Here is a 27,435-nt window from a genome sequence, read left to right as displayed (position 1 = left end):
AAGTATCAGGGCCGACGCATTAAGGTAATGTGTACCACATGCACCAACGAAACAGCGTGTTCCAACTAAACAGAACTTGCGAGGTTTTGGCACAAGGTGAACATTCCGTGTCGCATCCCATCGACGTTACGTTACAAAAGAAAAGAGGGATCTTACGCCTGTCGTACTGGTCGCCGATGACAATGAGGAAGGTGATGCTGATGCCATAGCACGACAGCAAGATCGAGATGGCCGCAATCTGTTGGGCTCGCCGGCCACACGTGGTCAGCAGCACGTCATGGAACGTGTTGTCACCGTTCAGGTCAGAACAGTAGCCAAGGATCAGCATGGTCACCACATTCAGGCAGATCATGAGCTGCGACAACGGGGTGGTTCCATGACTCGCTTGAAACAAAGTGAAAGTCTTCGCCGTCAACATTGCATCTAGCTTCCGCAATGAAAGTCCTGTCACGCGTCGTGTTATACTGCTAGAAAGTGCAACAATGCACATCCCCTGCAACGTGACAATGTTTTGAAGCATTCTGTGTGAACTATACATATGCTGCCGAGCATTTCTTTTATTTTTCTATGTTGCAAATCAAGTGTATAACTGCTTTCCTTGGTTCCGAATGTAGCTTTACACAGGCTTTAAGGAATAAAAAGCCCGCATAATATGAAATCAATCCCGATTGAGCTGCGCAGAGCACTTACATTTTTAAGATCTGTGATGGTGATTCCACGCCCTCGGTTCCAGTGGTAGCACTCGACCAAAATAAATCTCTCTCCAAAGTAAAAAAAAAAAGGGGGGGGGGGCGTTTAGGGCGCACGTTGGCTAATCCCTGCCGCTTGGATCATCGTGTATTCGTGTGTTCAGCGGGACGAAAGCGAATTTGCGCTCAGAAGAGAGCACGTGAAAACAGTAGGGAAAGCGTATAGGATACAGCATGTGCCGGGCTTCAGTGAGGCGCTCGCGAGAATTTTGTGCTCCTATACGATGTAAAAAATCTCACATGCACAAGTCTCACTCGGAAGCAGCCTCACGGATGTTAAGGATATGTCGAGAGAACTTCCCAGGCGTCGTTTACAAAGTCAGAAATTTGCAGAAACAAACAACTGCAGAAACTTGCAACTTCAAGAGAAATATACGAGAGCACTGTAATAACGTCAGGAACAAAACAGGTGACGCCCGTGCCCTTACAGAACATGTGTTCACGGACCATGCGTTAAGACTATAGGTGGACGCTTCCGCCAGCACCACGTAAAAATCACCTCAAGGCTTCGCCAGAAACTGACGACTCGAACCCCTGCGCAGACGCGATACAGAAGTAGCGGTTATCTTACGCCAATCTAATTGTATGGGCACTGTTTGACCCTGTTTGATAGGATGACGTTAAAAGTATAGTGACAATGTTGTTCTTGCTTCATTGTGAACAAGGCTCCTGCGCAGGGGCCTTTTTTTTATGAATCTATTTCTACTTTTCTTGGTGCCTTGTTTTTCATCACCAAGGCCATGCATACGCCATTTTTATCGACCAGCCAGATATACATACACTCTGAACTGGTGTAAGCGGAAAACAAGGCTGAAGATAACAAAAGCTGAATATGGATAAAATATTAGCAGGAAAAGAACAGCACAATTGAGTGCTAATAAGTACCCATGCCACCAAGAAGCGGTGTAGTGCAGCTCGATATGGGTTACGATTTGAGGAAGGAGATAGTAGTATTCGCTTACTATTTGGAGCAGTGTCGCCGCCAGAATGCCGCCAGCGCGGTCGTAGGCAGCCGGATAGTTGAGCACCCCGGCGCCCAAAGCAGAGTTGACCAGCAGGAAGGCGGCCACTGTCCATGCAACACCTGCGATTCACCGCGCAAGATTCTTCAGTGATTTCAGTGTGGCTTACGCAACACCAGCTAAACAGAACGGCGAATTGCTAGCACAATCTACACAAAAAAAATGCCCCCACCCCCTCAAAGGGAATCGTGAAGAAATGCGAATGCATTGCGCTGCGTCCCTAACGGCGTTTCGCACGTAAGAAACCAACGTTAAAAAATGTTAAAAGAATAAAAATAGTGTTAGAAGAATAACAAAAAGAATATTTTTTTACACCGTGCTGCCAGTAGTAACGTTCACCGCACGTGACGTTTTTCTGTCGCGAGGAACGCGGTGTGCGTTTCCAGTTCTAGTAGCTAGCGTGCACCTCTAAAAAAAAAATCTACACAAACGCTGGCAGCACAAACGTTACAAACACGTTTCAAACGCACTGCATTGAGGCGGTGGCAAGTCACGCTCAATTTAAGGAGATGGGGGCTCCGGTTGCTAGAAGCATTGAAGGACTCTGCTAGAAGCGAGGATAAGCACGCGCGCCCGCAGCTGTTGCCGAGAGCTGCCGACGCCGAAGCGTGACATGATGAGGGCTCCAGTTGCTAGGGACGCGAGCGCCCGCAGCTGTTGCTATGGGAGAGGGTGGTGGACGGATCCCGACGACCGCCTGACGTAGCCCGACTAAGAAGTGCATTCGCATTTAAAAGCCGTAAAGGTCCCCCTCACTTCATGCTGCGTGCCAGCTCGTATCCATCAGGAGCTGCAAGCATGGGCGCGTTCAGCCTTTGAAAGGTCGCACGGACTGTAATACCTAGGGTCTTTCGGCCACAGGGTAATTTTGTAGACCAGTAACTAATATACACCCTGATAAAATACAAACTCTTTGGGAAATGTATTGAAACGTAGAATCCACAGCATTAGTGAAAGTTTCACGCCTCGCTGGAAGCAATTCGTGGAGTTCGGAAAATTTATGCAAGTCACACTTAAGAGTTATTCTGTGGGTAAGTTGGTTACTTACGTTAATTGGTTACTTACGTTAGTTGGTTACTTACGTTTACATACGTTAAAAGTTGACAGCACAGAACGACAAAAACGAAAGAACAGAACAGTCGAAGCACTGACTTTCAAGTGCTATTTATTTTAGAAACGAGGTAATATATGAAAATCGTAACATCAACCAACAACTACAACGAAAAATTATGCTCAGTAAGAGAACAAACATCACATACGCTGGCAATGTGCAAGGTACAAAAGAATGAAGTAGATTCTTCAGACAAAAAGATAGACGGCCCACTATTGTCGCTAATCCCATTAAATGGGAAGGCAATCGCCGGGCAGATACCAAGGGCTAACGTTCGGCCTTCCAGAACACACCACGAAAGGTCGCACAATTGAGGGTAAGCCCTTTTAGTGCACCAGCGGGCGCCAATTATGGTCCAAAGACCGAGTCAGAGCCTAGAGTTGATAACAAAATATGCTTTTAGTTAAGGCCGTACAGGTATTACATACACATGTACATACACGCAGAAGCAGCAAGTCAGATCACTATGTAACTCACAATATAAGTGCGATGGTGTTTAAACAACGAGAACAAACAACTCGCGCTGCATATGCAATCTCTTGCATTAGAAAATCTTCAGGACACCTATGGTTTTGAAATATTCACCAATCATGTTCAGTTCCTAAATGTCCCGAATGTTTCTCTTCCGATTAACCATCCTCAGAGACTCCAGCGCTGGTTGTTCCCTCCGTCACCGGCCGCTCTTCGCCGACTGCCTGACTCTCCGTTGTCGCCCGCTCATATCAGCCCACGGTCGAGTTGGCGAATATTCCACAGGACTCACGTGTGCGCAGCATGAGGAAGGCCAGGGAACGGACGGAAGGTTCTACTGCGTAAAGGAACGCGCGCCGGTGGTAGCCGCATTGACTTCTCGAATTCTCGAGATTTCGCCTTGTGCTCGCTTTCACGGCGTGCGTTGTTTGTGGAGGCGATGAGGCGGTGTACGGTTCGGGGAAGTGACTGTTGCTGGCCCCTTGAATCGCGAGCGGTTGCCCTCGTGTCCGTGTAGTACTCCGCTGGATTTCAACTGTGCGGTATTCCTATTGAGTACGTCAACTTTGCGTGCGTCGACTAAAGTTGCTGTGCCAAAGGGTAGCCCCTTTGTCCGAGGAGAAAATTTTTAGTCTCAGTGGCTTGTATTCGTGAGACAAGCTATGTCTGCTCGGCGCCTGGTGCCCTTCTAGTCTGCCCGAAACAAATCGTTGCCTCACAAACCCGAGGGAGAGGTGGAGCCGGGACAGACGCATGGATGATGATTGCCTCATAGATCTCTGGAACAAAGTGCCTCTGGGCTCATTGGACATACAGTATCAGTTGGACATTCCGTCGTGTTTGGACAAGTAATCTCGCCGGTAACGTGATCAATAAGGCATTTCGTCTCGGTCGGAAAAATATAGTCTCCCCATTCATAGGAAACGTTGTGCGTTCTGGGGTTTGAGGTACTGGCACGTAAAAATCAAGAACTGAATTTTAAAGAATCATTTTCTCCCAACCTTTCTCGGCACACATTTTATGAAAGGAAATGGTTGGTTAAAGAGCACGTTTCTCAAGGAGAGCATACGTACATAATTCCTTTTTTTTTCAAGTGCAGTACATGCAAATAATATGGTCTAAATTGAAAAGATAAAAGAGGCGAGAAAACATTTCTATTGTCAATTAGGATCCAAACAACTGTTGATTTGCGCGTCTGATGTTCTAACAATTGCGCTGTGATGGAGGATGCTCTCGTCCACTTTGTTAGCCATTTATGCGAGTTCCATTCCTGGAAGTGCTAGCCAGCTCAACTCGTTGCCCTAATTACGTGGTTGCGGGTTTGGATCACAAGGACGGAAAGGGTGCTTTTTCATCCACACGAATTCCTTTCAAAACAAGTTTTTAATTATTACACTACCATGAAAAAAAATTCCCCTGTGGATGCGGTGCTGTCCAAAGTAAACTCTGCGCACAGCTTCGTGTTAGGGCAAGGTCAACCGCGTTTGATGTTTTGGCTTTCCGCAAAGTGTCCACTAAGCGTGAATTTTAACTTTTGTGAAGTAGGACAGCACTCACTGTCCCATTGTTCGATCTTTTATGGATAAGCGAGGTGCACGCTACACATATTTAGGGTGTAATGCTGTTGATGCTGCATGTGACGGATGAAGATGAATTATGGCTGGCGGCTGGCACCTGGACAAAAAGCATTAAGCCACAAACACGTTGCACAAATAGCACTGTGACGACAGGTTCTTATTTCACTATTCTTCTATGGTATATTACCTAAGTTAGCTCGAATCCTTGCTCGAAATGACGCCTGCATACGGTCTTTTTGCAAAGAATTTTCAAAGACCAGCGGGGCTCTGTGGTATAATACTCGACTGCCACAGAGAAGGTCCAGGGTCAAATCTAGTCTAATATTGGATATTCTTCTCCCCTTCCATTTTTTTTCATGTAGCACTTACTTTTTCATGTCTATTCGCGATTTCAACTGAGCGCTCGCCGCCTAGCTGCCGCGCCTAGAAACGGTGCTAACAGGGTCAACATTGAAAGGAGATGTTACCACGTTGCGCGCGTTGAGGAGCGGCCTCATTTTCCCCATGCCACATGCACGAGCCCGAAAAAATTGTCGCCCGCATCTTCACAGGGAGAGAACTCAAGTAAATGCGTCGCAGAGTGATGGGGGTATCACGTGAATGTTGCGTAATTTGGGTGTGGTTCGGGAATGCCTAATTGTTATTTTGTCTTTATTATTCGTATTGATTGAATGAAGAAGATGCGTTGCCTTCAACGTCAAGCGAAAGCGAAGTAAAGATTCCCTTGACTGAATTTTGAAAGCGCGATGCTGCGGCTGCATATACGGGGTGGCCAGTGAACGGTTGTGCGTCACGAGCAATCGTTTTGGATGATGTAGGATAAGGGGACAACGGACCAGCTGAAAGATGGCGGAGAAATTGTGTTAGAAAAATTGGCCACCTTATATACGATATGCCTCCTGACGCAAAGGGTACGTGAACGCCAACATCATTTTAATCCATAAGAAAGGAGACGTTAGGGACTTGAAAAAGTACAGGCCGATCAGGCTACTGTCCGTTCTCCACAAACTGTTTACAAAAAAAAAATAGCTAATAGAATGAAGGGGACATCAGAGTTCAATAAAACAAATGACATAGGAGTATTTCGTACATGCTACTCCTCAATAGACCATATTTATACTATCAATCAGGTATAATAGGGAAATGTGTGGAATACAACCAGCCCCTATACATAGCTTTCATGGATTACGACAATAAATTTGACTCAGTAGAGACGTCAGCAGTAATGCCGGTACTACGGAATCAGGGCATCGGCAAACCCTACATGAACATGCTGGAAGAAATCTACAGTAAATTTACAGCCACCATAATTCTCCATGAAGAAAGTGACATAATCACAATAAAAGGGTGTAAGGCGGGGAGACACGATCTCTTTAATGCTATTCACCACGTGTTTACAAAAAGCTTTCAGGGCACCTTATTGAGAAGAGTTCGGGATAAGAATTAATAGAGAATATCTTAGTGATCCACGATTCGCTGATGAAATTGCTTTGAGTAATTCAGGAGACGAATTGCAGCTCATGATTGCTGAACTAGACAAAGAAAGCAGAATAGTAGGCCTGAAAATCACTATGCACAAAACTAAAGTAATGTGGAACAGTCTCGGTAGAAACAGCACTTTGCAATAGATGGAGAGACGCTGGAAGTTGTAAAGGAACATGTCTACTTAGGACCATAGGTCGGCAAAACTTGCGGAGCTCACTCAAAAGAGTGAGCTTTGGACTCACTCTGACTCAGCCTCGCAATTTTTCTGAGCCTGACTCACCGGACTCACACTCATAAAAATTTTCTTCAGCCGGGCTCACTCAAACTCACCAAAACATTCACTCTGACTCCCTCAGACTCACGTCTCGATCTGGGTCTGAGTGAGTGTGAGTGAGTCGACTCACGAGTCCGTCAGCCTAGAATTAGCTTCTTCGACTGTGGTGTGAACACAAATATCTCGCGTAATAGGTGCTCTTCATACTGCTGTTTGACATAGCATCTTCTAAAAAAGAGTTCCGAGTGCTTGCAAACCAGTAAAGTCTTTTTGTTTCTTAGAAGAAATGACAGCATGAGATATAATAATCAAGAAATTCCTTGGAAGAGTTGATTAGGGATAGTTCAAGGCACCCTACGTAATCCATTCCTCTAATAAATATTGAAACAATGTATGAACGACACTGCTTTGAAATACCTGTCAGTAGACGCGAGTATAAATGTGAAACCAGGTAAAGCTGACAGTAATGCTGAAGGTGACTATATAGAACCTGAAGTCGGCAAGAGAAAGTGAAACTCACTCAGACTCACTGAATATTTATATTTTGTGCTTTGGACTCACTCGGACTCAGACTCACCAAAACTTTTTTCAACCGGACTAGCTCGGACTCAGACTCCCCAAAATAATACTCACCTGGACTCATTCAGACTCAAACTCACAGGTTCATCTGAGTGAGTGAGTGGTCTCACAAGTGAGTTAGCCGACCTATGCTTAAGACAGGTATATCAGAGTTGAAATCAAGAAGGAATGGACATGGGCCGAGCACGTAGCACGTAGGCAGGATACTCGCTGGTCATCAAGGGTAACTGACAATTCCAAGAGAAGGAAAACGCATGAAGAGAAGACAGAAAGCTAGGTGGGTCAATGATATCAATGATATTTTAAATAGTTCGCAGGTATAACGTGGCAGCAGAAAGCGCAAGACCGGAATGACTGGCGGATCATGGGAGAGGCCTGCAGTGGGCGTAGTCAGGCTGATGATGATGACCTCACTGAAAACATCTCGCTACGCCCCTGTCACTGACGTACGTTTCTTCCACGTGAACTGTAGCAGTGAAAGCTGAAATATATTCCGTGTGGACAAACGTGTGGTTTTTATGCCTGCGTTTGCTCTGCGGTGTCTATAGACAGCGCTACGTTCTCATTAAATGCCGCACGCCGACAATTGAAGTTAATCAGCTGCGCGTGCGTAGTGTGTGTGTGCATATCTCTGCTTTGAATATCAAGTGGAGTCGTATACCAGCCACGACACCATATAGTAATGATGCGTTTGTACGAGGCTTCTGCACAAGTTCGATGGGCACTTTGTCACTGCCTCATGTGCGCGACAAAATTTTCATAATGTTCATCGTTCTTGGGCACTTGCCTTGAAGGTATTTCTTGTGGGAAATCAATGTGAACTTTGAATCAAGAATAATTCCTAAGAACTTGTGTTCTGTACCTACAGGTACAAGCTGCCTGCCTAGGCAATTTGATAGGGACAAGTCATCGTTTTCTCGAGAATAGGACATAGTAGCTTTTAAGCGTACTCAGCATAAATAAATTTTCGATCGTCCATTTTGACACCCTGTCCAGACCACGTGTTACTTATCTTTCACAATGAGAGTTGCAATGTACGCTAGTTGGCGATGCATTAAAGAAAGTCACAGTTTCGCTGCAAGGGCGAAGCAATGAATGCGATAGCAGCAACTTAGAGTGTAACGCTGAGAACGGCTAGCGGATTGAAACGTGCAGCACGCTGCTCAAGTAAAAATGACGCGCGCACGCGCTCATTGCCGCTGCACGCTCATTGCGCTATCTTACTGATAATGCTGAAAACACGATAGCCCCCCCCCCCTCCACGAGAAGCCGCCAACAGCGGTAAGTGGTAGATATGAATAGCTTGCGGTTTGAACGTTTAAGGAGGTGCCTCTCGGTGGCTCAGTGTTTAACGCCTCGCACTATGGATGGAGGTCCCACGTTCGATTCCGCACGCCAGAGTCTTTTTAAGCATTTCTTTCTTGCGTTTTAATATATATATATATATATATATATATATATATATATATATATATATATATATATATATATATATACGTAGACATATACGGTGAGTGATGGCGCCGCCCACGTCGACGCCGACGCCAGCGGCAAAATCCAGCCGAGAGTGCCCATATAATTGCTATCGCAATAAAACGACGCTCGAAGCGTGATCACAGGTACAGAGATGTGTGCGAACTAACGAGTGTCTCACTTGTTACTTCGCTGTGTTTGAAAAGCGCGCCCTTTCCGCAAAGGGGGTCTGCCCTGCGAGAAAGTTGAAGTTTGTGTCCCAGAAAGCTAACGGAATCATTGCCGTGAAAGGCCAAGGCACGCGATTCTCCCCACCGAAGGATAAGCGCGAGCGCACAATGAACGGACTCATGAACGGACCGACCCATTGACCAGCGGACGGACCCATGAACAGATGAACGGACGGATGGACGGACGGACGGACGGACGAATGAATGAATGAATGAATGAACGGACTCATGAACGGACCTATTGACCAGCGGACGGACCCATGAACAGATGAACGGACGGACGGACGAATGAATGAATGAATGAACGGACTCATGAACGGACCCATTGACCAGCGGACGGACCCATGAACAGATGGACGAACGGACGGACGGACGGACGGACGGACGCACGGACGCACGGACGCACGGACGGACGCACGGACGGGCTGACTGATGCTTCGCCCCACTCATTTACTCCGTGGACATACCGCGATTTTTTTATGCTTGTTTCCATGTCGAGGAACGCGGAAGGACAGTACTGTTTGTGGATAAACGCGTCGTGAATGCATGCTTCACTGCGTACTAGATGGTCAATATTGGACTAGCTCCACATGAAACCGCACTGATAAGGGATGATAGTTTGTTGGTTTCTAGAAAATACAGAAGCCTATTATTTTCTCGAACACCTTACACAAGCAGCTTGTAAGGGCTAATGGGCGGTACCTTGTAAATATAGAGGGATCCTTGCCTTCCTTCAACATAGGGACAGCAATGGCCTCCCTCCACGTCGATGACAGGCACCCGGCAGCCCAGATAAGGTACCAAACAAAGCTATTCTTGTGTCATCGTGAAGGTGCTTCTGCATATCGTAGGTCCGTGTGCTGTATCGTGGCATGAGTTCAAGGCCACCCTAAGGTCAGCCATATAAAACCGGAGTGCTGTTTGTCCTATATGTTACACTCGGATGTTTTGCGTTCTGTCATTTCCTCGTATTTTAAGAAATATTTTGATTAGTGCACGCAATCGGAGACCCGCTCAGGGTGCTCACGGAGAGTGTTGGCCTGGTCTTCCAGTGTGTCTCGACTCACCAAAGGCAAGGGATGAGCTTGGTGCCTCTTAAACCTACCGAAGAAAACTTTCCTTTCTTGGGCGCAGAAGTTAATACTGGAAAGAAACTTGGTGGGTTCCTTTTCAACTTTCTTCTTGCTGGACGTAGGAAACGACTAGTGATTTAAATTTTTTGAATTACCACGAGGTTTTCTGCATTCGTATATTGGCGCAGGATACCGCAGGCTATGTTTTGTTTCTTACGTCCATCCCTACAATATTCGTTTCACCAGGGAACACGTCTTCTACACAAGTGACCATTTCTTTGCGGGATAAATATTTCGGAAGCATCAAGAATAAATGCACTGAAAAATTCTACTGCGCCATCGATGCTACGATTTGTTGTAAAATCAAGAGCTAAACCTGTGGATTTTAAAAAATTTTCCCAGTCAGCGAACGCTATTTTTCATTTGGTAAAATTACCAGGAAAGCCCTGTGGTGTTGTCAACTAGGTTTAGCGCAGCAGGAAAGTGGTCGATACTGCAGGTATTCTTGATCACATTCTATTCTAACACGGCTAACAGAGGAGAGCCAAGCGCCAATTCTATTGATGAATATGAGTTATGATTGCAGTAAGTGGGCTCTTTTTTTATTAAATAGGCGTGCTCCGAAACACAAGAGAAATTGTTCTGGTAGTCAACCTCTCGCATCGCAGTGGGTGCCCTCGACAGAGTTGTGAGCATTCAAATTAACAATTTGATTCATCTTATTTTCATTCCTCAAAGACCCCGCTGAAGGAGTGTTACGTAAGGCGTGGGTACATACATGAAAAATAAAAGCCATGTTTTAATATATTGTAAAGTAATCTGCTAAAGTGGTCAAAAATATGGAAGGGCAGGTTATGGCTGTGATGTCATTGGAAAGTCCGTCCCAGTCTGTTGCTGTACGAAAAAAGAATGAAGACGAAATGGTGACGGTATAGTGGCTATAAAGGTTTCTAGCCACTGTATACAGTGGCGTTGCGGGCACGTGGGCGAGAAACTAGTTGCGAGTGACCGGTGTGACTGCAGATGCGTGTCGGGAGGAGGGGGGGATGGACAGTGGCTTACTGAGAGAGCTGTAAAAAAACTTGTGAAAAAGACAGATGCTATAGGCAGTCATGGCGACGAGATGCGAGTAATGATAAACAGGATTCTGTTTTCAGTTCCGATAGCTTCCAGTGCCGTCTTAAGACAGATTAGCAAAGTACATGCTTATTTACAATAATAGCCACACCACCGGACGCAGCAATCGCCTCAACACTGTCCCTGTGTAACAGCGTATTTTGTCGAAGAAAGTTCATTTTTGAGGACTTCAGTTGTGTCCCATGGATGTAAAGCACCTTGGAATTGTATTTTTGTAAGAGTTCTATAAAATCATCGAGATTGTGGAGAAGACTCCTAACGTTCCAGTGTACTATATTTGTGTAGCCATTTTTTGTATTTTTGTGCTGTGCGTCTAAATAGACAACCTTAGTTTAGATGGCCTTTTCGGGCCCCATAAAACGGGGTTTTTCTTTTTTGGCCCACTCTAATGGCCCCGTGGTTTCATTGGCGTCTTGGGCACCGATAGGAAGGAAGGAAAACAGGGGGAAAAGAACGGCAGGGAGGTTAACCAGCCTATAGGCAGCCAGTCTGCTACCCTGCGCATAGGAGAGAGATGGGGGAGATGAAAGATAGAGCAGAGAGGGAAGAGAGAAACACAGCACATTCGGCAGCACACGCGCGCACACTCAGTCATAGTCCAGTCTTGTCTTTCGCGGTGTGTGACGTTGCCGTTACAGTCGTTTGTTCAAGCCCGTGTCACGTAGGAATTTCAACAGAGCTTTGGTCGCCTTCTCTTGCAATGTCTTCTCTCGGGCACTTGACAGAATAGTGTCCACAGACATTTGGCTGTTGTCGATGCGCACAAACGCGGACGCCAGTGACTGTCTCTGGATTTCATACAACGGACAGTCACACAGGATGTGGTGTAGCGTCTCTTCGCAATGACAGGCATCGCAGAGAGCGTTGTCGGCCATTCCTACGACAAAGGAATAAGATTTTGTAAATGCCACTCCTAGCCATAAGCGATGAAGAAGGGTGGCTTCTCTTCGGTCGAGTCCAGCGGGCATGCGGAGAGCCATCAAAGAGGACAGGTGGTGTTGACGATTCGTATCGATGCTTGGTGGGCACCATAGTGAAAACGTGATTTCACGCGCAATTCGCCGAAGATTACTGGCAGCATCAGTCCGCGAAAGTGGTATGGCTTCTCGTGTTCCTTCAAGGGCTGCCTGCGCGGCAGTATCGGCATGTTCGTTCCCTATGATGCCGCAGTGACTTGGCAGCCATTGAAGCGTCACATGATGCCCTTTCTCGTGTGAAGTGCGGAGCAGGCGTCGAATTTTGAAAACAAGCTGTTCGTATGGCCCGCGACGCAGTGCTGAGAGCACAGATTGTAGGGCAGCCCTTGAGTCGCTGAAAATCGACCATTGTTGCGGTGGTTCCCGATTGACCACAGGAAGTGCAGCGCGCTAAGCAGCTGTTTCCGCTGCTGTAGATGCCGTGGAGTGGTCCGTCCTAAAGCTGAGGGTAACACCTCTTGCTGGGACAACTACTGCCCCTGAGGAAGACTGGCGGTTCGTGGAACCATCGGTGTATACATGTATGCTGTCTGAATATTTCTCGTGCAAAAGAAGAAGAGACAGTTGTTTCAGCACAGGCGACGTTAGCTCAGATTTCCTCCGGATCCCTGGACACTGCCTCAACACTGTCATTGTGTAACAGCGTATTTTGTCGAAGAAAGTTCGTTTGTGAGGACTTCAGTTGGGTTCCCATGTACGTGCAGCACCTTGGAATTGTATTTTTTGTAAGAGTTCTATAATATCATCAAGATTGTGGAGAAGACTCCTAACGTTCCAGTGTACTATATTTGTGTAGCCATTTTTTGTATTTTTGTGCTGTGCGTCTAAATAGACAACTTAAGTTTAGATAGCCTTTTCGGACCCCATAAAACGGAGTTTTTCTTTTTTGGCCTGCTCTAATGGCCACGTGGTCTCATTGGCGTCTTAAGCACCGATAGGCTTTGTGTTGTGTCTATGACCTCGGCAGAGCCACTGGATGGCCGCTCGCGGTGTACGCGTACGGGTGTGACAGTCTAAAAGCTCTCTGCCTTAGCAGATGGCCCGAGGACTGGAGACCCGGAGGCCTGCAAGCTATTTGGCACCAGAGCAGGACGGGATGTATTCGTGTGGATGATGTTGCGGGGGCAGAAGTTGCTCGCGGACCACTGTGCGTGAACCTCGCAGCTGCAAAACGCCGTTGCGGCGCGTCAACACCACGAGCGCCGTACCAGCATATGATGACCTGACAAATGTAAATAGTGCCCGTGCTTCATTAAACGAGCTGTTTTCATTAACCTGTGTTAAATTATCAACTCTTCCACTTAGGGCAAGAGCGCTTATACACAGGGTGATCTCCGTCGCAGTTCAAGCAGTGCGGCTTAGGCGTGCAATCCCCGATAGCACATTCTTGAACATCACATTTTGCACATGACATGCGGTGACGTTATCTCTTTGAGCTGTGACCAAACTTCACACCGGAAGCATCTGCGAGCATTAGGTATGTACGGCCAGACGCCTATCTTTATGTAGACTGCTTGCATATATTCTGGGAGTGTGGCAGTGAGTACTTTTGTGATTATTTCCTAGCCATTGCGCCCTATATTTTAGGGGCGAAGCTCCGTATGGTCTAGGGCAGTTCATCCCTCCGGCGTAGCCAGCACAGTATATCTACACACACACACACACACACACACACACACACACACACACACACACACACACACACACACACACACACACACACACACACACACACACACACACACACACACACACACACACACACACACACACACACACACACACACACACACACGCGCGCGCGCGCGCGCGCGCGCGGAAAGATCCGGATGTTTTAAGACTAAACTGAAAGATTTCTTCGGTGCACCCTCATTTAGAATGAGTCTGATCGGATAGGCGTGGAAAGGAAGTTAAACCCGTCAAAAATGTTTTCTCTAGCGAGACCAACCGCCCACCATGAAGCCCAACAAGGAGAGGCTACAAAATACCCGCCGGAATCGCTGATGCGAGTTGTACGAAACTACTATAACCCGATATAGCACACCCAAGGTTGGATACTGTATACACCAAACTAACCCTTGCCGTCCGATAAAACAAGGAAGTTGAAGGGAACAGAAAACAGGACAGACTAACAGTGATAGATGAAGACGAAGCTCTGAGAGGAGAGAGGGACAAGAAAAAGTAACTGCCAGCTTTTCCTAGGTGGGATCAGACAAGGGGTGCTGTCTACGTGAAGCCGGGGCCAAAGGGGTGTTTCGCCTCTGCCGGTGGTCCTTAAAGGCACAATTACCAGGTGTAGGCTCAATACCCAGGATACCCTTTTGCCCAGACACGGCTAAGCCACGCAAGTAGAGGCGTGCGAGGGAATTGCAACTCCCCACCCCTTTGGCTCAGGCCCGTGGTGACGCCACTCACCAAACGCCTGCTTGCGCAGATACCCCTGTGTAAATATATATTCGGATTTCACTCATAAAAACTTAAAACACTTAGGGCAGATTGTGCCGCAATGTTTTAAGGAGCTTCGCCATTCATAGAGATCGGTTTCAAGATCGCGCACAAGACATGAATAGTCTAGTTTATTCGGGGGCTTATGTGGCCACCAGGGATAACGCTGGAATCTTCAATAGCACATGTACTACAAACGCCGACGAGCTTTACCGCATGGCAGCCTACCCGACGGCCGCCATTGCTCTCTGGTCTCATTGAACTTGACCTTTCATTTTCCAGACACAAGTTCACCCTAATGAATAGGGCGCCGCATTTCAGAGTATTGCTAGAGTCTTCTTCACCGCCATGACCACGTCATGTAGCGGACACCCACGCACAGCCGTGATCTACGTCTACGTAATGCGCCAAAAAGACCTTAAAGACATGCCGGATCGTCGACGTAGCAGCAGGCAGCTAGGACTACAGCCAGGGTACGAGCCCTTTCCCTGCAACGCTAAGCAGACTCAAGACTTCGACAGCCTCGTTGACCTAGTCAGTGTACCCTAAATCAATTCGGCTCCATCAACCCAGGGAGTCACCACCTTCCGTGTGTCATCACTCAAAGAGCGGAAAGCTGGCTTGAAAGGTGAATCGGGGTCACCCTTTTCAACAACTCAACCAATGAAGACACAGCTATGGCACGTTTATTTCGCTTTGTAAAGCACCGCTTGAACACGATTCGAGAACAGAGAGGCCATGCTCATGACATGGGCGTTACATTTTTCGCGTTACATTTTTTGACACCCTCACTAGCATCGACTGCAAGAAAGAGCCCAAACCCTTCTAGAGACTCGTGTACAGCTGCCGAACGAGGTCATCGGTATGTACAATGAAGAAATTATCCTCCGGCTTCGCCATGCTGACGCCGCCGTGTCCGAGAAGCTTCGCTTCCTGACGCGGGGAGTTTGCCGGTCGTTTACGCAGTAACTGTTTGCCGGTCCTTTACTCAACCCACCTAAGAGTCATATGATTCGTCTCAGGAGCCACGTTGATCGAACTATAACTCGGGAAGTACAACCACCACATTCCTACGACAACATACGGGGAAGTTCAGGCACTACAATCCGACGACCTGTGCGAGACTATCAAAGCCATTGTACGTAAGTAGCCGCATAAATGGTTGCCATCCTTGCAGCCACAAGTGTACCCGATTGCCGCCGTCGTACGCCAGGCAATATAGTAATTTCTGGGGGCGCCTGAACCAGCACAGGCTAAGCCGCAAGTGATGAGCTATGCTGCCGCAGTCAGCCATGCCGCTCTGCACTTACGCGAAGACGCTGCACCGCAGCAGTACCATCGCTAGACACCTCTGCCGCCACCGACAACATACCTTCCGCCTGTTCGATAGCGTTACGCGCCACGGAAAATTGATGTTTGGAACACCCCTGACAAGCACCTGCTTTGCTACTACCTACCGCCGCTGCCAGAACACTGCACTGGTTGATTTTTCCGGCCCGGGCCTAGCCCAGCAACGCCACGCTCTGGCCTGCCCGAGCCTGGCGCGGTGTTTTACATATGATCCGTGTCCGGCCCGGGCCCGAGAGGTTTGGGTCCGGTCCGGCTCGTTTCAGCCAATAATGCCTTGAGCATAAAAGAGGCACTGTCCGATCTTCTGTTACTAGGAGATACCTTCGTTCGCTGTAACGACTTTCACTGGGTACTGTCTACACTTTCGGGTAATAACACCCGTAACGCTTTTGCGGAATAATTGGAAGGTAATATGAATTAGAACCGGAGTCAAAGCTGGCTGCCTCACATACGCAGTCCTAACCACGCAATCTTACTTCTGCGTTTCGAAGAATGACTAGAAAGTATGATACGACTATAAAGGGGAAATTGGCAGAAAAATAATGGTTTGAATCTACATAAACCGCATATGTATTGCAAGCTTGATTTATTACACAATGCAATTAAAATAAACGTGCTCTAGCTGCTTCTGGGAGAACTACACCTGGCTGTGTTAAATAGACCATTTTCAAGCTATCCCACAACGCCCTGCGGGCGCGGAGCACTGTGGGAAAAGTTGGTACGCCGAGAGAACCAGCTCCTCCTCCGCCCACTACTCGTTGGCGCCGTGCGAGCACAAAACGAAAAGAACATGCCAGCGCTTGTGGAGTAGGGTCCGAACAGCGACCTGTATGTATGTCTATGCATGAAACGTGGAATGAATAACGCAGTCTGAGTACGCATCATTGAACAACTGTACATCGAACGCATAAGATGAGCGGCATGCGAGTTGTGGCATACCGATACATGCATGTGGTCAAAACATGCCATCATGCGGAATGTGGGCGGGAACACGAATTCATAGCTATTGAACGATGAACTGCTCATAGAGCGCTATGACTTTTAATACCATCGCGGTTTGATTTGGCTGTCAACACAAGACTGCAAAGAAGTGTTACAGCTATAGAACTTTTGAAATTTTTATGGGAAATGTCACGCGCTCAAAAAAGGGAAAGTAAACACGGTCTAGACGTGTTTAAATACGAAGGGATGGAACTAGAAATCACGTGCGGAAGGCCTTGCTGTGATAATTTGCGGTTTTTATAAGTCTACGGAGCATGTTTGCTGGCACTAAATTCCGCATTGAGGGAAACCCTTATTGAATTTGACGTCGGTGCATTCAAATATTGTTCAGTTAGAAATAATGATTATGTCATACATACACTCGGTGAAAAAAAAGACTGAAAAACTTGGGTACATTACATGTGCAATAATTTGCAGCTGCAAGGATGTGTGGTGACCTACCTATGTAATATTGCATGGGTTTGTGAACAGCTCATTCGCACTGAAAAAATTAATTGGGACGGGCCTCACCCGCGAATAAACTAGGAATATTGCAGTTATTCCGTGCATATATAGGTTCTGCACAGTCTGAAAGGAAGTTGGTAAGCGATAAGAGGTACGTGAGGGTTGTGTTTTCTGCACCACATGCTTAGTAACATTTCCGTAGAGCGCTAAAGGTCGCAGGGGTCTGCAGTGGGCAGAGAAAAGTATTAAGAAAGGCATGCCAATTGTTGCTTCAATTGTTGTGCAAGAGCTGCTAACCGGATTCCTCTTGTGTTAACATATACACATCGGTCAGACTGGTTGTGTATCAACACTTGCCTCGGAGCGCATCGAAATTCATTGAATGAAGCCATCTCATTCCAACTCACATTTTCAGTGTTGCAAATGCAATTTAATCTTTGAAGACCTGATAATCTTGCACAGTCACCCTAGCCAGTCCACGCGAGAAATCTCCGAGACATATAATGGAGAACACCGCACTTCGTTTAAGTCAATTAACATTCGCTTTCGCAACAACATAAGAAACGTACTTTATTAATTAAATGTAAACGCGTGCACCAGTTATTAGTCTTTTTGTAACTTTCTGACATGCTCAATGCACTCCTGTTTTCTTATATAGGTTTTTAACACGTACGATAACGTTTCAGTCGTGAATGAGCGTTTCTGATGTGCCTATTTCTTTCCTGGTCCTACCTCTTTTTTGTTTTCTTTTCGTCCTGTATTTTTCATTCGAACCTGCAGTTGCAGTGCCAAAGGAAGTTGGTAGATGCATAAGCTGCGAGCGGTACGCCGTGGTCCAGTCAATGTATATTATTTTACGAAATTGCGCTTATTTCTAAAGCACTCTTTAAATATACCAGAACCGTACAAGTTGCTCGTATAGCAGCATCAAAAGACATTGCTTCCTTATGCATCCGTGACTTTATGAATAGTGCTTGCATTTTTAAGACCACCAAGTTGTATTGTTATTTTTTATTTATGCCGAAGGCGGACTGATGCTAAATGATAATAATTAATAGACTCTTCTGAGCCGCTCAGCTGGTTGAACATGGGGACAAGTGCAAATCGTATACACAGGTCATCACACCCGAACACTGAATTAAGTTTGTGTGCGAATCGTGCAGTAATTTGCTGAGTTCGCGTGATCTGAGCAGCGCTGGCACCGCGGCGCGAACGGTACAAACGGAAGAGTGAGACGCCCGCTCGTCGCGGTGGATGCTACGGCGTACAAACTTTTACCATAAGCGCTTGCGCGCCCGTTCGCGGCGCTAGTGGGCTTGAAAAAGGTCTATTAAAGTTGTGTCGACTCCTCGGTAGGCAACTGTCTCTAACGTACACTACAATTGCCCGCTCAAAACAAGAAGGTTCTCTGACCCACCCTTCTTTCTCGAGTTGCCGCCACCATTTACAGGGTGTTCCAGCTAAAAAGCACCAAGGAATCAAAAAATAAAAATTAGTGCTACGCATCTCCAGCTAGCGCAGTATTGTTCTTAGCTGTATGCAGCACGTCATAGTATATTTTATCCGCCAAGCACGGTAATTAACAAAGATTGCTTAATTAACTTTTTAAATACTCACTACAGAAAAATTTCAATACAAGACCTTAGCTCTTATCCAGAGCTACCAAAAATTTCAAGCTATGGTAAGATAACAACGGTGGTTAATTTTTTCTACGGTTTGATTAAAGTGCGCGAAATGCAAAAAATACCACGTGATTGCCGCCTAACGCGCGGCGCTTTGAGTGCCTCCGAATGTAAATTGAACGAATTAGTGAAGGCTTCTCACGCACGAAGCTCGCTTGGACAGGCTATCGGTGACTAGGATGGGCATTAAGCAATGGTTGGATGGTACCATTAAAAAGGAGGGGGGCGAAATATAGAAACGAAGACAGTAAACTTCGATGATAAAGTGGCTGCCAAGTACATTGCGATACGAGATCGGAGGCAGCATTCGGCACAGCGCAGACGTTTTTTTAATGGTTAATTGATTGATTGATATGTGGGGTTTAACGTCCCAAAGCCACGATATGATTATGAGAAATGCCGTAGTGGAGGGCTCCGGAAATTTCAACCACCTGGGATTCTTTAAGGTGCGCCGAAATCTATGCACACGGGCCTACAGCATTTCCGCCTCCAGCCCCGCCACGGTGGTCTATAGTGGCTAAGGTACTCGGCTGCTGACGCGCAGGTCGCGGGATCAAATCCCGGCTGCGGCGGCTGCATTTCCGATGGAGGCGGAAATGTTGTAGGCCCGTGTGCTCAGATTTGGGTGCACGTTAAAGATTCCCAGGTGGTCGAAATTTCCGGAGCCCTCTACTACGGCGTCTCTCATAATCATGTGGTGGTTTTGGGACGTTAAACCCCACAAATAAATCATTTCCGCCTCCATCGGAAATGCAGCCGCCGCAGCCAGAATCCAATCCCGCGACCTGCGGGTCAGCAGCCGAGTACCTTAGCCACTAGAACATCATGGCGGGGCTTTTTTTGGGGGGGTAGGGGTGTCCTCAATAAACATGATGGTGGGGGAGAGGGCAGGAAACGAAATCGTTGTCGTTGGCCCGAAAAGGAAAAAAAAAAGTCTGTGCTGCGCCCCTCCTGTCTCGTATCGCAATGCAGGCTTCAGCATTGCGATACGAGACCGGAGGGTGCGACCCTTGCGACAAAGCTTCAGTCATCATGAAGAGGTAGGTGCCACAGAATTTCGGCAAACCCCGCTACGGCGTGGCCTGTAAAATAACCTTGATGGGTGAGGGAACGAGTACAAAGTAAAAAAAAAAAATCATGAGGTGAGATTCGAATCCGCTCACATTCGATCTGAAGGGGAGCGTCCTAACAACTCGGCTATCCAGGCATAATAGCCTTGTAAAGCATAGTGTAGCAAGAGGGTTGGTTGGTCGACGGGGAGGAGGAGCTGCGATGGGCCCGTGATTTGTTCTGTCAAGCTTTGCGCGACTCGGTGCAAACATTAAAAATGTTTGCCCCGGAGAGACGAACTTCACAGCGAACCAAACCCCTGGCACTGTCCATGAACTGCTACAGCGGATTGAGTATCATAATTCATAGTTTCTTTCGCGCACTGTCAACTTGAAATAGTACAAACTCCGCCAATGCTCCTGAACGGGCATATTTCAAATATCTGCTAGGTATGGTACAAGGTCATGTTAAAAAAAGCAATTATGAAATGGAAGCGCACAACGTTGAAGCAGACGGAAAGACAGGGACAAGCGCTACAGCGCTACAACGCTATAGCGCTTGTCCCTGTCTTTCCGTCTGCTTCAACGTTGTGCGCTTCCATTTCATAATTAGTCATGTATCACCAACTCGCCCAATCAACCATTTTGACAAAAAAAGCAAGTAGCATTCATAATCAGCTCAATAAAACCAGAATTTCCTTCACGGGCAATACACATGGCCATATATATTTCTTGTTAGCGTTTGCTTACTCATTTCATTGTCCTTGTTTGCTCGTCCTTTCGAAATCACCGGCTAAGCCCCGCATCGTCGAGCCAAAACAATACTTGCTGAGTGGAATTCTTTACGCAAAAGCACTGCCTGCATTTGCATTGGCCTATTTTTCAGATAAGGACAACAAACAAAACTAGTTCCTCATCCTCTCCCCAAAAAACAAAGCACGCAATCGTCCTGAATGATAACTTGCAAAAGTCAATGAAATCACCGGTCTCACGTCCTGAAAATGCTGCAGTGGAGACAAAAAATTGGATATGCAGGCAATCTCTCTTTTACCGGTAGTGCTTATATGGTCACTTGTCAATACACTTGCACTGTAGACTTTGCATAAACTCTAGCCCTGCCAGAAATCAGACAGGCTTAGCAACTTTTGTTTTTTATACAGATCCTGCAATAAAATTATCCATTCTGTCTAAATTAAATAACTGAAATTTGGTAACTTGCATCATCATCATGTAGAGCTTGGTGCATATGATATGCATCACATATTTTGTACACAATCCAAAGCGTTGATAGACCGCAATGTCATAGAGGTAAATTGAAAATGAAGACGCAAGATGCCTCGAGTCTTCGCTACCACTATAGCCGAAAGCTAAATGCTAATTTAAGGTTCCTACACCGTCTACCATCAACTGTATCAAAAAATGGACCAACAACCAAATATGGCACTCCGGAAATGAACGCTTGTGGCCTTGAAAATCTTTGTGGAGAGCTGAAATATACGGGACACGTATGCCAAACACTCGTGAATGAGAAATCGTTTTTGAGTTGCACATAGTTCGTGAATGTATGAGCATGTTTGTTGAAAGAGTATCTAACATTGGATTTTAAAGTGTATTCATAAATTTTGTTATACAAACGTACAATTGTCACGGGCGTGTTTTCGGCATCTGGTGCATTTCCACTTCCCTTAGTGACGGTGTTATCTTCGGTGCCTTGATTCGCTCTATTGTGGAACAGCAAATCTTTTGAGATTTGTGACAGACTCGGGTGCCTTCTAGTCTCGATTCTTTGTTGTGCCGTTAGTTCTGTTATCATACAAAAAGTATTAGAGGGGGCTGATTGAGGAGCGAGCCTCTCGTATACAAACGAGATAAGCAAAATTTTCAAGCAGCTTCACTGACTGGTTAAACAGTGGAGCTGGTAGCATCGTATTTGTACTTCAGTGCTTTACTTTGGTTTGCAGAAGTTTTTGGCACAATCTGCGCTGTTTGCCAGTTTTTGCGGTATTGATTCAGCGTAGCTGCTTGAGATTTCACGCTCACAACGGCGTCGTGCGTCCTCTCGCCTCCCGTTAAACTCAGTGTCTGATCAAGCCGTTAATATCCAACCCCAGCTCCTCTCACTCGAAGCGTTCGTCCACAAATGTTCAAGATTAGGCGAGTTCGTTCGTCGTATATACTTGAATTGTTAGAGCGCAATACAGTAAAGAAGAAACGGCCGAGCAGACCGACAAAAAAGTTGGTTGGAATTAAGTTAGCACTCTGTATTCGTGTGTCGATCTGCGCGGCAGTTTTTTTCTCCTTTCCCGTAATGTGCTATACCAATCCAAGTTCGAAGCGCTAGATCTTCCACCCTACTTTTGTGCTTGGTAGTTAGAACGACGTCGTCGTTCACGCGCCAATTTCCGTTGGCGCACCCGATGTGCATGCAGCTTCTTCTGGAGAACGCATGATTTTGGCCATCGCCAAACAAATATTATAGGCAGCGCCGCCATTGCTAGTGGACCAGGGGTGAGACGTGCATGGGTTTCGGCTAAGTACTGTGGCCCATACCCGCTTTGACCTCTGCCTCAGCAAGCAACGTGCGCCCCTTCGGAACTCCTTTCCCTACAAAAACGTTTGTGTCATTTTGACATACGATTAACCATACTACCATGCAATTATGGATAATATGTGTCTGGGGCCTATAAAACTACATGCTTGAGCCTGTTCATCGAGGGCGTTGACACGCGATTTTGCCTGGCGGTTGGAGAGTTACACACGCAAAAAAAGATAAAAAAGTAATAGAAACGGTTTTGTAGAGCACCACTGTTCACCAACGATGTATACGCCATTCTCAAAGTTCTCAATGAATATTTTTGAGTGAATCACAACATCGTTCAGTAATACTACATTGTTTTCGCAGACAATACCTGCTTGTCAAGCGTTGCAAAAATGAAATAGGTCATTTGACTTATTGATGGAGCGAATAATCTTGGGTGAATTTACCTTAGGGATGAAGCCTAGAGGCCTGAAGCTAACTTGTGAGAATTGCTGAAGTTGAAATTAACAATTGGTCTAATTTCTTAGAACAAATCTGTCAACGCCAGGCCGGGAGGGGGGAGGGTATCTACTTTTTCCCCCCTGGCTATGAGCCTGATCCACGATTATATGACAAACTATCTGACGACTTCAATGCTCGCTTGATTATCCAGGATAAAATTACGCCTTTACATGACAATTGATCGACCGATTCGAGAGGATGACAAGAAAGACAGCCAGCTCGTGGTGAGCGTAAACTGGGAGCACCTCGCTAGTCATTAGCGCCCGTAATGAAGCTATTAAATGCGAAGATGTTTTTTGTAGAAAACGTACAAGGGAAAATGTTTGCGACCATGTTGGTGGCATGAATATTTCCGAGTCATATAAAAAGACAAGCTCTGTCAATAATATTTCCAGCGATGCTGACAACAAAAACTTTTTGCATGCTCAAATGAAACGATCCATCTATTATGAGCCGAAACCAAATCCCCGCTGACGTAAAATAAATCAGCAGTAGCCGTGTTTTTCCTGTTTAACCGTCTGCCACCCATATACCCTTCCACAGTACAACATGAACCACGAGCGAGCTCGTCTCAACGCGTGCGAGACAAAAACAGTTCAAGGATATTTGCTTAAAATATGGCTTCACGTGCACGATTACTGGCGGTCGCCGGTCGGTCGCAACCGGAGCAGCGCTTAGAAAAACAGACGCTATCGCATGCACGTCCCGAGGCAAAACGGAAAACACGTGTTATCAGATCTACTGAATCTGAAACGCTAGAGTTATACGCGTGCACACGCGGAAGTTTATCTCTTGGAATACACAAATAAATAGCGAAGAAAGTAGGCAAAGCGAAATAAAGTGTCATGCGCGAGTGACAACTGCCACATGTCCTAAAATATGTCAACGGGTCGCCTCTAGCAACACCCGCTGTTAAGACATCTTGGACATGAAATCTCGGTAATGTGATCGGGAAGCTTTACACGGCACTCCAGCAATGTATAACGAATAGTGGAGTGGCGACCCGCTCAAAAGAACTACTAAATATAGTACGTGTGCTATCTGCATGGACCTCAACGGTAACAGTGGTTCAAGCAGTTGACGTGCGACTGCAACGAACAGAGGGTAGGGTTGAGGGATTAGCAGGACCGAAAAAGATATCAATGATAGCTAAATGAAGAATTTTTTTTGGTGGTTGATTATAGACAAAGCCTCTCGCCCACGATCAAGCGCAAAGTGTCTAACGGAAATTTGAAGACATTCTCCTATACAGCAACAATAAAAGAAAAATAGTTACGGCTATATAGAGTGAGTCTTGAAGACTCTGGGGGTCATTGGTAAATTTTCGTAAGATTCGTCGTAATTAGACGCGTGCGCACCTTCCCAATTTCGTTATAAGATGTTACGTAAAAATCGCTTCGAGATTAGTCTCGTGGTGGCCAGACACAGTTGACTCTTATAAGAGTTTCATCTTTCAAATCCCGATGGGTTTTGCCTCGCCGCGGTTGTCTAGGGGCCAAGGTACTCGGCTGCTGACCCGAAGATCGCAGGATCGAATCCCTGCTGCAGCGGCTGCATTTCCGATGGAGGCGGAAATGCTGTAGGCCTGTGTGCTCAGATTTGGGTGCACGTTAAAGAACCCCAGGTGGCTAAAATTTCCGGAGCCCTTCACTTCGGCGTCTCTCATAATCATATATGGTGGTTTTGGAACATGAAACCCCATGCACATATCAATCATGAGCGGAGGACTTCACCGATACCTTGTTCACCTGCATCAACAGCTGGGCGACAGAGATTCGCAAAGCTGTCTTGACTTTGAAAGGACACGCTACTGCAACCCCGAAGCTAAGTTAACAGAAAATTTAGTATTTTAACACATACAACGTAGTCGCACAAAGGACATTCCATACACATCAACTTTGACGCATGCGTCATAAACCACCAATTTCACTGTGCAAGCACTCAAAAAAAAAAAACATTATGCTTAACATTCAAGGAGGACATTCGCCACAACATACGGGAAAAAGTGAGGCCGAGATAATTATTTTGAAGTAATGAGTACTTCATATATCTAAACACTGTCTAAAAAAGTGTGGAGGTCACACTGTGTTTCAAGTAGGTATAAGTGGCGCTTATATACGGACGTGTAAACCGTCACCCATGGCCTATCGTAAGAATTCTTAAAAGGAATTCCGTGTATTCCAAGGAAATTAAGGATTACTCATTTTTTAGTGATGATCTTCCAGTTGCGTGGCGCATTCTCGGAGATTTTCACGTCCTCTCAGCGTTCTGCGGTGAAATGATACATTCCGCTCTTCCATAGCGCTAGCTATGAACACATATCAGAGTCATGCACACATAATCCATATTGTTTTACCGGAAGGTTCCTAGGTAGGTTTCAGTTTGAATTTCATGCAGCTTTTTTGAAAAAATCGTCACTATATATGTAGCTTACACACCACGCTTGTCTGTTTTGCAGTTCCTAAACCACGCCATTATCATCAACATTATGGTTGTGTGGTCGTAAAGAACTGGAGACGCCTTTGCCCACTTCAGGACAAATGCCTCTCCCCTTTTCCAGCAATCAACTCGGTCCTGTGCATGCTGTGGCCACATTGTACCCAAAAAACTCCTAATTTTATTTGCCAACTTAACGTTCTGTCTCCCCCTCGTGCATTTGCCGCCTCTTGCAATCCTGTATGTAACGCTCAATTTCAAGCGGTTATTGATGTGCGGCTTAGGCAGTGCCCAAACCACACGACGAGCCAGTAATTAATTCCAAATGCCAAGGTGCAGTATAGACATACTCGTGCTCTCATCCGGTTACTGGCTAGACATGACGCAAGGCAATTCCTACGTTTGCGAGAGAGTTAACGTTGCGAATAGTCGGTAAGAGTCTATGTAAGCGCGACAAAGGTGATTTGCGGTACAATAGAATAGTTGGCATTCTGCAGAGGCACTGCTGAAAACAAGAATAAAACTAACGGGTCAAAGGCTCGCTTATGTTTATTAGGACGCTGCACCTTAAACGCACCAGCCAACCTACACACGGCAGCTTATCGAGCATGACGGTAACAATGCTAGATGATTCATAATTGGACTGTACCGTGTAGTGCGGCTTTTGGGGGGCCGGCCCTCCAATGTGCTCGTCGGAAACTTTACGATGCTTTGGCAAGAAAAACAAGATTACAGTAGTGGTTTCTGCCCTTACCAAATTTGCCTTAAGGCCGCAGTGGCTCGAACAGCGCAGCATTCAGTGAGTCTCGAGCACATCACCACCCACCTTGCTGAATGGCTGGAGTGGAGATGGTGGACTCGGAGAAGCTCGTTTCGTCCGGGATATTTAACAGCGGCGCCTTCTCGCCGTTCTCCTCGGTGATGGGCGCGTACTCAAGAGTGTTGGTCCGGCTGAGACGCACTGAACCCTGGCGCATGCGCTCAGACAGGTCGGTGGACAGCGTCTGCCACGCGATATACGTGGGAAAGTCGGTGGAACTGTGGAAGCTGTCCTGGATGAAGTTGCCGCCGGGGCCGTGCCGGTAGTAGGCGCCTGCAGGCATCCCTGTGGTCGCCGTCGAAGCGAACGCCTCGCTGAAGCTGACCATGCTTTTGCGGTGTGAGGCCATGGAGGCACCTGTGGGAACGAGATCGGCCTCCGTCTCAAAGTCGGCACACTCGACCAAGCGGCCGGACCTGCCTTCTCGGCGGGACGACGTGATTAACTTATTTCGTCTGCCTCGCTGGACAGACAGTGCTCTATGCTATGCTTCCAATCCTCGCCTACTGGGCTTTGTCGCGAAAAATTCCGAATCGTCCGTGCGCAGATCGTATGGCGCTTGCGCAGTGGACTGCAGCCTAAGTCAAGGGCATCTGGTAAACCCGGCCACCGCCGCTCTGGATGAATCCAGCGTCACTGCCGGTGTGATCCCGCATCCCTCCTCGCCCTCGCCTGTTTGCGGCCGACTGGCTTTCGGCGTGCGCAGCAGCTATCGGCGCCTCCTAGATTAGTCAAGCCGAGGACCGATAAAATCTACCACACGGCAGATCGTGTTCCATCGCGACCCGCACGCTGCCCCAGCTTCTATATACGCTGTTCCCGCTCGGTCAGAGGCTTGCTGTTCTGTTGTTAGCCATTGGCTAGCCATTGTGAAATGGAGCACCGCGATTTCGACTGTGTAAATGAGCACCTTATTTCGGGAACCTGCGATGTTCTTTCCCGTCGAGAAGGCAACTTCACATTAGTGCGTTTTCACGTTAGGACTATTGCGCCCGTTACCATAGACAAT

The 27,435-nt window shown here is 46.7% G+C and overlaps 1 protein-coding gene across 1 annotated transcript in view; it reads right to left on the bottom strand.

Annotated features, from left to right (window-relative positions):
- LOC119176443 (sodium-coupled neutral amino acid transporter 7) overlaps nt 1–27,085 on the bottom strand; it is a 39,362-nt gene extending 12,277 nt beyond the window's left edge. The window contains exons 1-3 of the mRNA XM_037427714.2: nt 26,433–27,085; nt 1,712–1,833; nt 157–355 (exon numbers count right to left, since the gene is read on the bottom strand). Coding sequence (XP_037283611.1) covers nt 157–355; nt 1,712–1,833; nt 26,433–26,775 — 664 coding nt within the window. The 5' untranslated portion in view covers nt 26,776–27,085. The remainder of the gene's footprint in view (nt 1–156; nt 356–1,711; nt 1,834–26,432) is intronic.
- Nucleotides 27,086–27,435: the final 350 nt, after the last annotated feature.

The sequence above is a fragment of the Rhipicephalus microplus genome, unplaced genomic scaffold, assembly GCF_043290135.1.
Source record: "Rhipicephalus microplus isolate Deutch F79 unplaced genomic scaffold, USDA_Rmic scaffold_140, whole genome shotgun sequence".
Classification (NCBI taxonomy): Eukaryota; Metazoa; Arthropoda; class Arachnida; order Ixodida; family Ixodidae; genus Rhipicephalus; species Rhipicephalus microplus.
The sequence above is the reverse complement of the archived record's forward strand: the minus strand, read 5'-3'. Positions and strand labels throughout refer to the sequence as shown.